The sequence below is a fragment of the Cetorhinus maximus genome, unplaced genomic scaffold (genome assembly GCF_964194155.1).
Source record: "Cetorhinus maximus unplaced genomic scaffold, sCetMax3.hap1.1 HAP1_SCAFFOLD_3710, whole genome shotgun sequence".
In the NCBI taxonomy this organism is placed as follows: Eukaryota; Metazoa; Chordata; class Chondrichthyes; order Lamniformes; family Cetorhinidae; genus Cetorhinus; species Cetorhinus maximus.
The window spans coordinates 5,001-20,518 of NW_027599616.1; the positions used below are offsets into that span (position 1 = coordinate 5,001).

The 15,518-nt window shown below is 59.5% G+C and overlaps 1 protein-coding gene across 1 annotated transcript in view; it reads right to left on the reverse strand.

Moving 5' to 3' along the window:
• Nucleotides 1-11,032, reverse strand: part of LOC144678152 (low-density lipoprotein receptor-related protein 1-like) — a 15,607-nt gene extending 4,575 nt beyond the window's left edge. Inside the window, exons 1-5 of the mRNA XM_078538041.1 lie at nt 10,402-11,032; nt 9,425-9,614; nt 7,113-7,317; nt 5,278-5,470; nt 92-217 (exon numbers count right to left, since the gene is read on the reverse strand). Of these exons, the coding sequence (XP_078394167.1) occupies nt 92-217; nt 5,278-5,470; nt 7,113-7,317; nt 9,425-9,614; nt 10,402-11,032 (1,345 nt within the window). The remainder of the gene's footprint in view (nt 1-91; nt 218-5,277; nt 5,471-7,112; nt 7,318-9,424; nt 9,615-10,401) is intronic.
• Between the last annotated feature and the right edge of the window lie 4,486 nt (nt 11,033-15,518).

Consider the following 15,518-nt stretch of genomic DNA (forward strand, 5'->3'; position numbering starts at 1 on the left):
GAGGGGCTGTTGGAGCAGGGGGTGGGTGGGGTGGGGTGGGGTGCGATCCTGCGGCTGACATTGATACCGTTCGGATACGGCCGACACTCACCGCTACACGTGAAGTCGTTGAGCAGCGTCCGGCCCTCGCGGCAGGAGCAGTTCACGCGTCCTTCCGGAGTGAGGAGGCACAGGTCCTGGCATCCCCCGTTCATCACTTTGCAGGGGGACAGTTTGCCTGGGAGGGGGGAAGGGGTTTGGAAGAGAAAGAACACAGACGCGCATTAGGGCAACTTCATCCGGCGGCTTTTTTCCCCTTCACCCGCCAACACTCCTGGGGGGACAGAGAAGAGTCGGAATAAAGAAGGAAAAGGAGGGAGTCGGTGGGATGGATCATTAACATCCGTAGCTTAGCAAAACATTCCCAGGGCGCGATGCAGTCTGACCCGGAGGCACATGAGGAGACGTTAGGGGTGGTGGGGGTGGGGGGCAAGCGGAACTGCAGCTTGGTCAGAGGGGTCAGTTTAAGGAGTCTCACAGGACGGGGAGAGAGAGAGAGAGACACACACAGAGAGAGGCAGAGGCAGAGACAGAGAGAGAGAGAAGGGGCAGGAGAAGGTTACAGAGATAGGGAGGGTCGTAGGGACTGGAGGAGGTTACAGAGAGAGGGAGGGGTGTTGGGGGCTGGAGGAGGTTACAGAGATAGGGAGGGGTGTTGGGGGCTGGAGGAGGTTACAGAGATAGGGAGGGGTGTAGGGGCTGGAGGAGGTTACAGAGATAGGGAGGATTGTAGGGACTGGAGGAGGTGACAGAGATAGGGAGGTTTGTAGGGGGCTGGAGGGGGTTACAGAGATAGGGAGGGTTGTAGGGGGATGGAGGAGGTTACAGAGATAGGGAGGGTTGTAGGGGCTGGAGGAGGTTACAGAGATAGGGAGGGTTGTAGGAGCTGGAGGAGGTTACAGAGATAGGGAGGGGTGTAGGGGCTGGAGGAGGTTACAGAGATAGGGAGAGTTGTCGGGGCTGGAGCAGGTTACAGAGATAGGGAGGGTTGTCGGGCCTAGAGGAGGTTACAGAGATAGGGAGGGTTGTAGGGCCTAGAGGAGGTTACAGAGATAGGGAGGGTTGTAGGGGCTGGAGGAGGTTACAGAGTTAGGGAGGGGTGAAGGGGGCTGGAGGAGGTTACAGAGATAGGGAGGGTTGGAGGGGGATGGAGGAGGTTACAGAGATACAGAGGGTTGTAGGGAGTGGAGGAAGTTACAGAGATAGGGAGTGTTGTAGGGCCTGGAGGAGGTTACAGAGATAGGGAGGGTCGTAGGGACTGGAGGAGGTTACAGAGATAGGGAGGCTTGTAGGGGACTGGAGGAGGTGACAGAGATAGGGAGGGTTGTAGTGACTGGAGGAGGTTACAGAGATAGGGAGGGTTGTAGGGGCCTGGAGGAGGTTACAGAGATAGGGAGGGGTGTAGGGGCTGGAGGAGGTTACAGAGATAGGGAGGGGTGTAGGGGCTGGAGGAAGTTACAGAGATAGGGAGGGGTGTAGGGCCTGGAGGAGGTTACAGAGATAGGGAGGGGTGTAGGGGGTGGAGGAGGTTACAGAGATAGGGAGGGGTGTAGGGGCTGGAGGAGGTGACAGAGATAGGGAGGGGTGTAGGGGCTGGAGGAGGTTACAGAGATAGGGAGGGGTGTAAGGGGGCTGGAGGAGGTTACAGAGATAGGGAGGGTTGAAAGGGGGCTGAAGGGGGGTGACAGAGATAGGGAGGGTTGTCAGGGGGCTGGAGGGGAGGGGGTGACAGAGACAGGGGGGAGGGATTTGAGCTGCAAGGAGCAGCCTTAGAGAAGCGGGATTTCCCATGCATTACCCCTCTCTTCCCCCCACCGCCCGATCGACCCCCCGACCCCAGCTCGAGGGAGAAGGTCAAACAGAACGTGGAACACACACATACCTGATGGAGAGCAATGATTAACATGCAGAGGCTGAATATGACCATGAGAGTACTGGGTTGGAAGATCACTGGTACATGCAGCAATGAGAGACACAAGAGCAGACAAATGGTTGACTATAGTGTTAGACCGAGAGTGTTCGCTCTGCGCAACTTCACAAAAGAAAGGTCCTGCATCTTAACGGTAACTAACTCAACGACCGTGTGTGTGGGGTGAGGAACGGACACGGGTTCATATCCCAGCACGGCCGTTGGAGGAGTTTTAATTCTGTTAATAAAACCGGGGAATCGAGAGCGAGTCTCAGTCTCGGTGACCGTGACAACGATCATCGATTGTCCTCAAGAGTCGTCTGGTTCACTAACGTCCCCTTTAGGGGGAGGGGAATCTGCCGTCCTTACCCCTGGTCTGACCCTACACGTGACTCCAGGCCCCCCCCACACACACACACACACACACAGACACACACACACACAGACACAGACACTCACAGACACACACACTCACAGACACACACACTCACAGACACACACACTCACAGACACAGACACTCACAGACACACACACTCACAGACACACACACTCACAGACACACACACTCACAGACACACACACTCACAGACACACACACTCACAGACACACACACTCACAGACACACAGACACACACGCACAGACAGACACACGCACAGACACACACACGCACAGACACACACACGCACAGACAGACACACACACAGACACACACACACACAGACACACACACACAGACACACACAGACACAGACACACACACACAGACACACACACACACAGACACACACACACAGACACACACAGACACAGACACACACAGACACAGACACACACAGACACAGACACAGACAGACACACACACACAGACACACACACACAGACACACACACACAGACACACACACACAGACACAGACACAGACACAGACACAGACACACACAGACACAGACACACACAGACACAGACACACACAGACACAGACAGACACACACACACAGACAGACACACACACACAGACACACACACACAGACACAGACACAGACAGGGGTTTGAGGTGAATAAAAGAGTCGATGGGGAGAAGCTCGTTCTTCAGGTCGGGGAGAGGGGGTTGGGGAGGGGAGAAAGAGTCCAATGCGAGGGGGCAGAACATTAAAACTGGGAGCCAGGCTGTTCAGGGGAGACGTCAGGAAGCGGTTCCTCACACTCAGAGGGGAGCGGGAATCTGGAACCCTCTACGCCTCCCAACACCGCTCCACTCAACACCCCCCCCTCCAAATAATAAGCTGTCGAGGCTGAGGGTCAATTGGAGATTTCAATACAGAGGTTGATGGATTTTTGCTGGGTGAGGGGGTGTTTAGGGGTTAATGATGGAGTTAAGAGGCCGATTAGCCAAGATCTTATTCAATGGTGGCCCAAGCACGAGGGGCTGAATGGCCTCCTGCTCGTCCTGTGTAACAGGCTCAAGGAGGAGGAGATGGGCTGAATGGCCTCCTCCTGTTCCTGTGTAACAGGCTCGAGGAGGAGGAGAGGGGCTGAACGGCCTCCTCCTGTTCCTGTGTAACAGGCTCGAGGAGGAGGAGATGGGGCTGAACGGCCTCCTCCTGTTCCTGTGTAACAGGCTCGAGGAGAGGGGCTGAATGGCCTCCTCCTGTTCCTGTGTAACAGGCTCGAGGAGGAGGAGAGGGGCTGAATGGCCTCGTCCTGTTCCTGTGTAACAGGATTTTTAAAACATTTTTTATTCATTCACGGGATGTGGGTATCGTTGGCAAGGTCAGCATTTATTGCCCATCCCTAATTGCCCCTTGAGAAGGTGGGGGGTGAGCCGCTGCAGTCCCCGTGTGGTGTAGGTACACCCACGGCGCTGTTAGGGAGGGAGTCCCAGGATTTTGTCTGTGTGGTGTAGGTACACCCACAGCGCTGTTAGGGAGGGAGTTCCAGGATTTTGTCCGTGTGGTGTAGGTACACCCACGGCGCTGTTAGGGAGGGAGTTCCAGGATTTTGTCCGTGTGGTGTAGGTACACCCACAGCGCTGTTAGGGAGTTCCAGGATTTTGTCCGTGTGGTGTAGGTACACCCACAGCGCTGTTAGGGAGTTCCAGGATTTTGTCCCGGCGGCAGTGAAGGAACGGCCGATATATTCCCAAGTCGGGATGGTGAGTGGCTCGGGAGGGGAACTTGCAGGTGGCGGTGTTCCCCATGTGTCTGCTGCCCTCGTCCTTCAAAGACGGTGGAGGTGGTGGGTTTGGGCGGCGCTGTCGAAGGAGCCCTTGGTGAGTTCTCGGGGCTGAATGGCCTCCTCCTGTTCCTGTGTAACAGGCTCGAGGAGGGAGGGTGGGCTGAATGGCCTCCTCCTGTTCCTGTGTAACAGGCTCGAGGAGGGGGAGACAGTGAAGGATCGTGGGGCTGATTCCCGGGATGAGGGGGATTGTCCTACGGGGCGGGGGAGTGGAACAGGCCGACGTTCTCTGGACTTCAGGAGAACGAGGGGGTGATCTCAGCGACAGGTCCAAAGGGGTTTGACAGAGTCGATGCTGAGGGACTGCTCCCCCCACCACCACCACCCGACACCAGGACTAGGGGGACGTCAGTATGAGACGGTCACTAATAAATCCAATCGGGGGAATTCAGGAGAAACGTCTTTACCCAGAGAGTGGGGAGAATGTGGGACTCGCTCCCGCGGGGAGTGGGGGAGAATGTGGGACTCGCTCCCACGGGGAGTGGGGGAGAATGTGGGACTCGCTCCCGCGGGGAGTGGGGGAGAATGTGGGACTCGCTCCCACGGGGAGAATGTGGGACTCGCTCCCGCGGGGAGTGGGGAGAATGTGGGACTCGCTCCCACGGGGAGTGGGGGAGAATGTGGGACTCGCTCCCACGGGGAGTAGGGGAGAATGTGGGACTCGCTCCCACGGGGAGCGGGGAGAATGTGGGACTCGCTCCCACGGGGAGTGGGGAGAATGTGGGACTCGCTCCCACGGGGAGTGGTCGAGGTGAATAGCGTCGATGTATTGAAGGGGGTGGGAGAAGCTGGATAAACACATGAGGGGGGAAAGGAATAGAAGGATATGGTGATGGGGGGTGAGATGAAGTCGGGCAGGGGGGTGGAGGTGGGAGGAGGCTAGTGTGGAGCAGATGGGCTGAATGGCCTGTTTCTGTGCTGTGAAACTCGACGCGGTTTCTCGCTGTCGTGGTGAGATACGCGACTGTCTGGAGCAACGTCCACACTAGGCTTAAGTTGTGCAGGCTGGATATCAAGCAAGACCATCTCCGCCCCGCGGTACCCCAGGCTGGCCCCCAGCGTACCCTCCCCGAGTCGCTCAGCTACTCACAGTTGTTGGTGTCGTTGGCCACGGCGATGATCCCCATGGGCTGCTGTGGTATGTCGGCTCGCAGCACCCTGAGGTGCCCTCCGGTGTACTTGTCCGCCCGCAGCACTGCCCTCCGCACCCAGTCTGTCCAGAAGATGTAGTCGCCGTAGACGGCCAGGCCGAAGGAGTGGACCGGCTCCGACTTCAGGATGACCTGGTGGGTGGGGGCGGGAGGAGGAGAGGACGGGGGTCAGCATTAAACAGCAAGTCTGCACCCGGCGCACGTGCTCCACATCACTCCCTGACCACGGGGTGAATGTGGGACTCGCTCCCGAGCGAGTCCTGCATTCTCCCCACTCCCCTTGGGAGCGAGTCCCACATTCTCCCCACTCCCCTTGGGAGCGAGTCCCACATTCTCCCAACTCCCCGTGGGAGCGAGTCCCACATTCTCCCCGCTCCCCGTGGGAGCGAGTCCCACATTCTCCCCGCGGGAGCGAGTCCCACATTCTCCCCGTGGGAGCGAGTCCCACATTCTCCCCGCGGGAGCGAGTCCCACATTCTCCCCGCGGGAGCGAGTCCCACATTCTCCCCCACTCCCCGTGGGAGCGAGTCCCACTTTCTCCCCACTCCCCGTGGGAGCGAGTCCCACCTTCTCCCCGTGGGAGCGAGTCCCACATTCTCCCCACTCCCCGTGGGAGCGAGTCCCACTTTCTCCCCACTCCCCGTGGGAGCGAGTCCCACATTCTCCCCGCTCCCCGTGGGAGCAAGTCCCACCTTCTCCCCGCGGGAGCGAGTCCCACACTCTTCCCGCAGAGAGTCCCAGATTCTTCCCACTCTCTGGGTAAAGAACTTTCTCCTGAATTCCCCCGATTGGATTTATTAGTGATCGTCTCATATCGATGGCCCCCAAGTTCCGGTCTCTTTCCCGCCTCCCCCAACAAGCGGAAACATCTTCTCTCCGTCTCTCCGATCGAAACACCTTTGTAACTTTAGAGACCTCAATCAGACCACCCCCTCAGCCTTCTCTTAGTGCTCCAAGTGTGGTCTAACCGAGGGATACGGAGACCGGAACTGTGCACAGTGCTCCCAGCGTGGCCTAACCCAGGGATACGGAGACCGGAACTGTGCACAGTGCTCCAAGTGTGGTCTAACCCAGGGATACGGAGACCGGAACTGTGCACAGTGCTCCCAGTGTGGTCTAACCCAGGGATACGGAGACCGGAACTGTGCACAGTGCTCCCAGCGTGGCCTAACCCAGGGATACGGAGACCGGAACTGCGCACAGTGCTCCGAGTGTGGTCTAACCCAGGGATACGGAGACCGGAACTGTGCACAGTGCTCCCAGTGTGGTCTAACACAGGGATACGGAGACCGGAACTGTGCACAGTGCTCCAAGTGTGGTCTAACCCAGGGATACGGAGACCAGAACTGTGCACAGTGCTCCAAGTGTGGTCTAACCCAGGGATACGGAGACCGGAACTGTGCACAGTGCTCCGAGTGTGGTCTAACACAGGCACACGGAAGTGAAGGATATGATGATGGGGGGGGTGAGGGGAGGAGGCTCGTGTGGAGCAGAAACACTGGCAAGGAGCAGATGGGCCGAATGGCCTGTTCCTGGGCGGTGAGATTCCATCCCTCTTGACCGCAGTTCCTTGTCGGGCCCTGGACTCTCTGACCAGCCCCGACGTGCTGCCCTGAGGTTTGACAGGCGAGAGGGGGGTTTCAGCTCTGGGGTGGAGCGTGTGGTCTTGGGGAGCCCTCGCTCCTCCTGACCGCTCCGCTCCGGCCAGCTGTCCCTCCCCGGGGAGGGAGGGGGAGTGGGGGGATGGGAGTAGGGGGGGGCGTCAGCCACTCACCTGCCTGCTGGAGCCGTCATACTCGCACCTCTCAATCTTGTCGAGCGTGGCGTCGGAGAAGTAGAGTTTCTCCGCCTGGTGGTCGATGGCCAGGCCGTTGGGGGTCCGGATGTCGGTGCCGATGATCACAAAGACGCTGGAGCCGATCAGGGTCGACCTCATGATGCTGGGGTGTTCCTCATTCCAGTTCGTCCAGAACATCAGGCTGAGGGAGGAAGGTCAGGCTCACATTTTATACCCGAACATTCGCTGAATTTTACCCTCCCTCCCTCTGTAACCTCCTCCAATCCCCTCAACCCTCCCTATCTCTGTAACCTCCTCCAGCCCCCTACAATCCTCCCTATCTCTGTAACCTCCTCCAGCCCCCTCCAAACCTCCCTATCTCTGTAACCTCCTCCAGCTCCCTACAATCCTCCCTATCTCTGTAACCTCCTCCAGCCCCTACACCCCTCCCTATCTCTGTAACCTCCTCCAATCCCCTCAACCCTCCCTATCTCTGTAACCTCCTCCAGCTCCCTACAATCCTCCCTATCTCTGTAACCTCCTCCAGCCCCTACAACCCTTCCTATCTCTGTAACCTCCTCCAGTCCCCTACAACCCACCCTATCTCTGTAACCTCCTCCTGCCCCTACAACCCTCCCTATCTCTGTAACCTCCTCCAGCCCCTACAACCCTCCCTATCTCTGTAACCTCCTCCAGCCCCTACAACCCTCCCTATCTCTGTAACCTCCTCTAGCCCCTACAACCCTATCTCTGTAACCTCCTCCAGCCCCTACAACCCTCCCTATCTCTGTAACCACCCTCACCCACTACGACCCGCACTATCTCTGTAACTTCCTCCTGCCCCTGCATCTATCCTCATCTCTATAACGCCCCTCCCACCCTAATTGCCCCTTGAGAAGGTGGGGGGTGAGCCGCCTTCTTGAGCCGCTGCAGTCCCCGTGTGGTGTAGGTACACCCACGGCGCTGTTAGGGAGGGAGTTCCAGGATTTTGACCCGGCGACAGTGAAGGAACGGCCGATATATTCCCAAGTCGGGATGGTGAGTGGCTGGGAGGGGAACTTGCAGGTGGTGGTGTTCCCCGTGTGTCTGCTGCCCTCGTCCTTCTAGACGGTAGAGGTGGTGGGTTTGGGCGGCGCTGTCGAAGGAGCCCTTGGCGAGTTGCTGCAGTGCATCTTGTAGCTGGTACACACACTGCTGCCCCTGTGCGTCGGTGGTGGTGGTGGAGGGAGTGAATGTTGGTGGATGGGGTGCCCCATCGAGCGGGGCTGCTTTGTCCTGGACGGTGTCGAGCTTCTCGAGTGTCGTGGGAGCCGCACTCATCCAGGCAAGTGGGGAGTGTTCCATCACACTCCTGACTTGTGCCTTGTAGATGGTGGACAGGCTTTGAGGGGGGGAGTCAGGAGGTGAGTGACTCTCCGCAGGATTCCCAGCCTCTGACCTGCTCTTGTAGCCACAGTATTTATATGGCTGGTCCCAGTTCAGTTTCTGGTCAATGGTAACCCCCAGGATGTTGATAGTGGGGGATTCAGTGATGGTAATGCCCTTGAACGTCAAGGGGGCGATGGTTGGATACGTGAGAATAGGCAGAACCTGGGACTAGGGGGCATAATCTTAAAATGAGAGTCACAGCGTCAGAGGCAAAGTTAGAAAACACTGTCACAGAAAGGGCGAGGGACTCTCATTCCTACAAGAAGCAGTCGATGCTGCGGAGGTCAAATTAATCATTTTAATTATGGGAAAGATATATTTTTCTAAACAATATAAAAGGGCTCAAGGCGGGCAAGTAGATTTAAGATACAGCTCAGCCTCACAGGATGGGAGAGCAGACTCAAGGGGCTGAATGGCCTCCTCCTGTTCCTGTGTAACAGGCTCGAGGAGGGAGGGGGGCTGAATGACCTCCTCCTGTTCTTGTGTAACAGGCTCGAGGAGGGGGGGTGGGCTGAATGGCCTCCTCCTGTTCCTGTGTAACAGGCTCGAGGAGGGAGGGAGGGGCTGAATGGCCTCCTCCTGTTCCTGTGTAACAGGCTTGAGGAGGAGGGGCTGAATGGCCTCCTCCTGTTCCTGTGTAACAGGCTCGAGGAGGGAGGGAGGGGCTGAATGGCCTCCTCCTGTTCCTGTGTAACAGGCTTGAGGAGGAGGGGCTGAATGGCCTCCTCCTGTCCCTGTGTAACAGGCTCGAGGAGGTGGAGGGGGCTGAATGGCCTCCTCCTGTTCCTGTATAACAGGCTCGAGGAGGGAGGGAGGAGGAGGGGCTGAATGGCCTCCTCCTGTCCCGGTCACTCGAGCGTCCGCGCCAACGCCGCTCTTACTTGAGGCACTCGTCCAGGACGAACGCCCGTGGGTGGTCTTCCCCCGACATGGTGACCACGGTCTCTCGCTCGAACGCTCCCTGGCGACCCTGGTCGATGCTGTGACGGGTGATGGTGGAGGTGGTGTAGCTGGTCCAGTACAGAGCGTCCCAGGCCCGGTGGTAAGCGAGGCCCTCGACTGATCCGACATCTGCCAACACAAGCAGCGGGACGAAGGGGGTCATTCACAGAGCCAAAATAATTCTCCTCATCTCCTCCCCCCCCGACCACCCACCTCCACCCTCTGGTTCTGTTCCCGATTCTCTTCGATCTGCGTCCCCTCTGGTTACCGACCCTCCCGCCCACTGGGAAACAGTCTCTCCCTCTCTCCTACTCTACCCCAAACCCACCCCCCCTTCGTGATTTTAAAGACCTCGATCGGGTCACCCCCCCCTCAGCCTTCTCTTTTCTAGAGGAAAGAGCCTCGGCCTGTTCAGCCTTTCCCGGCAGTGATAACCTCTTGCATCTGGCATCGTCCCTTTGTTAATTGTTTGTTCTGCACCTTTGCCAGCGCCTCCCTAGTCTGGGGAGCAGGACGACACACGGCGAAATTGTCCATTTTTGGGCAGGAAGAAGAAAATGGGGAGAGAGATCGCAGAGGGATCTGGGTGTCTGAGTGCATGAATCACAAAAAGCTCATACGCCAGGTACAGCGGGTAAGTAGGAGAACTCAGGGAGGGGAGTTGATTACGAGAGTAGGGAGGTCGTGCTTCAGTTGTACGGGGCAGTGGTGAGACCACATCTGGAGTACTGTGTACAGCGCTGGTCCCCCTTATTTAAGGAAGGATGTAAATGCGTTGGAAGCCGTTCAGAGAAGGTTTAACCAGACTAACCAGCCTGGAACGGGCGGGTTGTCTTACGAAGAAAAGGGTGGACAGAGTCGTATCCGCTGGAGTTTATTTCTTTATTTTTAATCGCTCGTGGGATGTGGGCGTCGCCGGCCGGGTCGGCGTCCGTCGCCGGCCGGGTCGGCGTCCGTCGCCGGCCGGGTCGGCGTCCGTCGCCGGCCGGGTCGGCGTCCGTCGCCGGCCGGGTCGGCGTCCGTCGCCGGCCGGGTCGGCGTCCGTCGCCGGCCGGGTCGGCGTCCGTCGCCGGCCGGGTCGGCGTCCGTCGCCGGCCGGGTCGGCGTCCGTCGCCGGCCGGGTCGGCGTCCGTCGCCGGCCGGGTCGGCGTCCGTCGCCGGCCGGGTCGGCGTCCGTCGCCGGCCGGGTCGGCGTCCGTCGCCGGCCGGGTCGGCGTCCGTCGCCGGCCGGGTCGGCGTCCGTCGCCGGCCGGGTCGGCGTCCGTCGCCGGCCGGGTCGGCGTCCGTCGCCGGCCGGGTCGGCGTCCGTCGCCGGCCGGGTCGGCGTCCGTCGCCGGCCGGGTCGGCGTCCGTCGCCGGCCGGGTCGGCGTCCGTCGCCGGCCGGGTCGGCGTCCGTCGCCGGCCGGGTCGGCGTCCGTCGCCGGCCGGGTCGGCGTCCGTCGCCGGCCGGGTCGGCGTCCGTCGCCGGCCGGGTCGGCGTCCGTCGCCGGCCGGGTCGGCGTCCGTCGCCGGCTAGGTCAGTATTCGTCGCTGGCTCGGTCAGCATTCGTCGCTGGCTCGGTCAGCATTCAATGCCCATCGCCAACTGCCCTTGTTCAGAGGGCATTCTGAAGAGTCAATCACGTTGCTGTGGGTCTGGAGTCACATGAGAGGACGGCAGGCTATCTAAAGGGGACATTAGTGAACCAACAATCGACAATGGTTTCATGGTCACCGTCAGACTCTTGATTCCAGGTTTTTAGTGAGTTCAAATTCCATCATCTGCCCGTGGTGGGATTCGAACCCCGGTCCCCAGAGCATCACCCTGGGTCTCTGGAACACCAGCCCAGTGACAATACCACTGTCTCCACCCCCCCCGAGGGTGAGAGGCGACTCGATCAAAACCTATAAGATCCTGAGGGAGTCTCGACAGGGGGGGATGTGGAGAGGATGTTTCCTCTTGTGGGAGAATCTAGAACGAGGGGGGGTCACTGTTTAAAAATAAGGGGGTGGCCCATTTAGGACGGAGACGAGGAGAATTGTTTTCTCTCTCCGAGGGGGGGTGGGGTGGGTGAGTCTCTGGAACTCTCTTCCTCGAAAGGTGGTGGAAGCAGAGACTCTGAATGTTTTTAAGGCCGAGGTGGATGGATTCCTGATGGACAAGGTGGGGGCGATGGTTTATCGAGGTGGGGGGGAGGCGGGAATGTGGGGTTGAGGAGGTTACAATCAGATCAGCCACGATCTTACTGAATGGCGGAGCAGGCTCGAGGGGCCGAGTGGCCTCCCCCTGCTGGTAATCCGCACATTCACATGTTCCAAGTAAGGCCCAAGGAGTTGAAGACGACACCAAGCAGGAGTCAGCCATCCATCCCCTCCAGCTTGCTCCCCCCCCAATCCAATAAGATCGCGGCTGATCTCCTACCACGACTCCACTTTCACCGCCCTATCACCTCGATTCCCTCGGCGCCCGATAATCCATCGCTCTCGCAGTCCCGGATATACTCGTCAGCGGGGCATCCACCGGGGTGGAGAACTCCAAAGATTCACCAACCCTCCCGAGTGAGGAAATCTCTCCCCCCGTCTCAGTCCGAAATGGCCGAGCCCCGGTCCTGTGACTGTGACCCAATCCCCACAACGCAACCCCCTCCCCGCCCGCACCTCCATTCTAAACTCTCCAACTGGGGCGGGGGGGGGGAAGCGGGGAGAGAGAGACTCTCGGCACCGAGCCCGCCGAAACCCTTTCAGAATGTCAGACGTGTCGGCGGGATGGCCTCTCGGAGTTCTCCGGAACGCCGGAGAACATCGGCCCGCTCTCCCGGGTGCGGCGATCCCTCTCATCCCGGGAGTCGGTCTCCTGGACCTTCTCCGCGCACCTTCAAAAGGCAACTGTGTCCTTCCTTAAGGATTGGGGTGGAGGGGCACACTCCCCCAGGCGCAGTCTCACCAACACCGCCCCCCCCTGTAAACGGCGGCAGGGATTGCTTCCCCAAACTCAGACCGCGCTCCCCTCACCGCCTCGCAGCTGCCAGGAGAGGGGGGGTGCGGACGGGAGCAGGGGGTCAGCGAGGACGGACGGCGGGCTGGTTTGTAACAGGCTGGCCTGTCAGGGCAGCAGTCGCGGCTGTTATCAGGCCCATTAAACTACTTCAGGCTCATCCTGGCGATGAACAACACCTGCTAAGTACACAATTACACCAAGGCCAGCGACCTCTGAGCGCAGGGAGGGAGGGGGGTGGGGGAACAGCTCGGGATTGCGCTCCTCACTGCACACGACAAACACAGCCCTGAGCCAAAACAAACAAGACACCTCCAGAGATAGGGGCGGGGATTGTAGTGGACTGGAGGAGGATAGAGAGATAGGGAGGGGTGTCGGGACTGGAGGCGGTTACAGAGATAGGGAGGGTTGTAGGGGCTGGAGGCGGTTACAGAGATAGGGAGGGTTGTAGGGGCTGGAGGAGGTTACAGAGATAGGGAGGGTTGTAGGGGCTGGAGGAGGTTACAGAGATAGGGAGGGTTGTAGGGGCTGGAGGAGGTTACAGGGATAGGGAGGGTTGTAGGGGCTGGAGGAGGTTACAGAGATAGGGAGGGTTGTAGGGGCTGGAGGGGGTTACAGTGATAGGGAGGGTTGTAGGGGACCGGAGGAGGATAGAGAGATAGGGAGGGGTGTCGGGACTGGAGGCGGTTACAGAGATAGGGAGGGTTGTAGGGGCTGGAGGAGGTTACAGAGATAGGGAGGGTTGTAGGGGCTGGAGGAGGTTACAGAGATAGGGAGGATTGTAGGGGCTGGAGGAGGTTACAGAGATGGGGAGGGTTGTAGGGGACTGTAGGAGGTTACAGAGATAGGGAGGGTTGTAGTGGACTGGAGGAGGATAGAGAGATAGGGAGGGGTGTCGGGACTGGAGGCGGTTACAGAGATAGGGAGGGTTGTAGGGGCTGGAGGAGGTTACAGAGATAGGGAGGGTTGTAGGGGCTGGAGGAGGTTACAGAGATAGGGAGGGTTGTAGGGGCTGGAGGAGGTTACAGAGATAGGGAGGATTGTAGGGGCTGGAGGGGGTTACAGTGATAGGGAGGGTTGTAGGGGACTGTAGGAGGTTACAGAGATAGGGAGGGTTGTAGGGGGCTGGAGGAGGTTACAGAGATAGGGAGGGGTGTAGGGGCTGGAGGAGGTTACAGAGATAGGGAGGATTGTAGGGGCTGGAGGGGGTTACAGTGATAGGGAGGGTTGTAGGGGCTGGAGGAGGTTACAGAGATAGGGAGGGTTGTAGGGGGCTGGAGGAGGTTAGAGAGATAGGGAGGGTTGTAGGGGCTGGAGGAGGGTTACAGAGATAGGGAGGGGTGTAGGGACTGGAGGAGGTTACAGAGATAGGGAGGGTTGTAGGGGGCTGGAGGAGGTTACAGAGAAAGGGAGGGTTGTAGGGGGCTGGAGGAGGTTACAGAGAAAGGGAGGGTTGTAGGGGGCTGGAGGAGGTTACAGAGAAAGGGAGGGTTGGGGGGACTGGAGGAGGTTACAGAGATAGGGAGGGTTGTAGGGGGCTGGAGGAGGTTACAGAGAAAGGGAGGGTTGTAGGGGCTGGAGGAGGTTACAGAGATAGGGAGGGTTGTAGGGGCTGGAGGAGGTTACAGAGAAAGGGAGGGTTGTAGGGGGCTGGAGGAGGTTACAGAGAAAGGGAGGGTTGGGGGGACTGGAGGAGGTTACAGAGATAGGGAGGGTTGGGGGGAATGGAGGGGGGGGGGATGACAGAGATAGGGAGGGGAGGACGAGGAGGGATTTGAAAACCAGTCCCGCTCCCTCTGGGGGACGAGGGAAGCTCCCTCAGCCTCCACGCGCCGCGGGAGATTAATGAGTAGCGAAATGCTAAACACCAGGGCCAATAAAATGTCAAATCAGCGCCCAGGGCGTCGAGAAGCTGGAGATAAGGGGTTTCCTCCTCCTGCTGTCGGGAGCACCAGGAGCTGATACTCCCTCCCTTCCGCAGGCACCCAGCGCAGCTGGGGCTGCACCACCCTGCAAGGAGACGTGGTCGAGCGACCGGGAGAGAGGGAGAGAGTCCGGCCGTGACTCGCGTCCACGTGAGAGAGAGAGAGAGTCCGGCCGTGAGAGAGAGAGAGAGTCCGGCCGGGACTCGCGTCCACGTGAGAGAGAGAGAGAGTCCGGCCGTGAGAGAGAGAGAGAGTCCGGCCGTGAGAGAGAGAGAGAGTCCGGCCGTGAGAGAGAGAGAGAGACGGACGCGCCGGGAAAGAGAGAGACACCGGCCGGGACTCGCGTCCACGTGAGAGAGAGAGAGAGAGAGAGTCCGGCCGCGAGAGAGAGAGAGAGACGGACGCACCGGGAAAGAGAGAGACACCGGCCGGGACTCGCGTCCACGTGAGAGAGAGAGAGAGAGTCCGGCCGCGAGAGAGAGAGAGAGACGGACGCACCGGGAAAGAGAGAGACACCGGCCGGGACTCGCGTCCACGTGAGAGAGAGAGAGAGAGAGAGTCCGGCCGCGAGAGAGAGAGAGAGACGGACGCACCGGGAAAGAGAGAGACACCGGCCGGGACTCGCGTCCACGTGAGAGAGAGAGAGAGTCCGGCCGTGAGAGAGAGAGAGAGACGGACGCACCGGGAAAGAGAGAGACACCGGCCGGGACTCGCGTCCACGTGAGAGAGAGAGAGAGAGAGAGTCCGGCCGCGATAGAGAGAGAGAGACGGACGCACCGGGAAAGAGAGAGACACCGGCCGGGACTCGCGTCCACGTGAGAGAGAGAGAGAGTCCGGCCGTGAGAGAGAGAGAGTCCGGCCGGGACTCGCGTCCACGTGAGAGAGAGAGAGAGTCCGGCCGCGAGAGAGAGAGAGAGAGTCCGGCCGCGAGAGAGAGAGAGAGAGAGAGTCCGGCCGCGAGAGAGAGAGAGAGAGAGAGTCCGGCCGCGAGAGAGAGAGAGAGAGAGTCCGGCCGCGAGAGAGAGAGAGAGAGAGTCCGGCCGCGAGAGAGAGAGAGAGTCCGGACGCTCCGGGAGAGAGAGAGAGAGTCCGGCCGGGACTCGTGTCCACGTGAGAGAGAGAGTCCGGCCGCG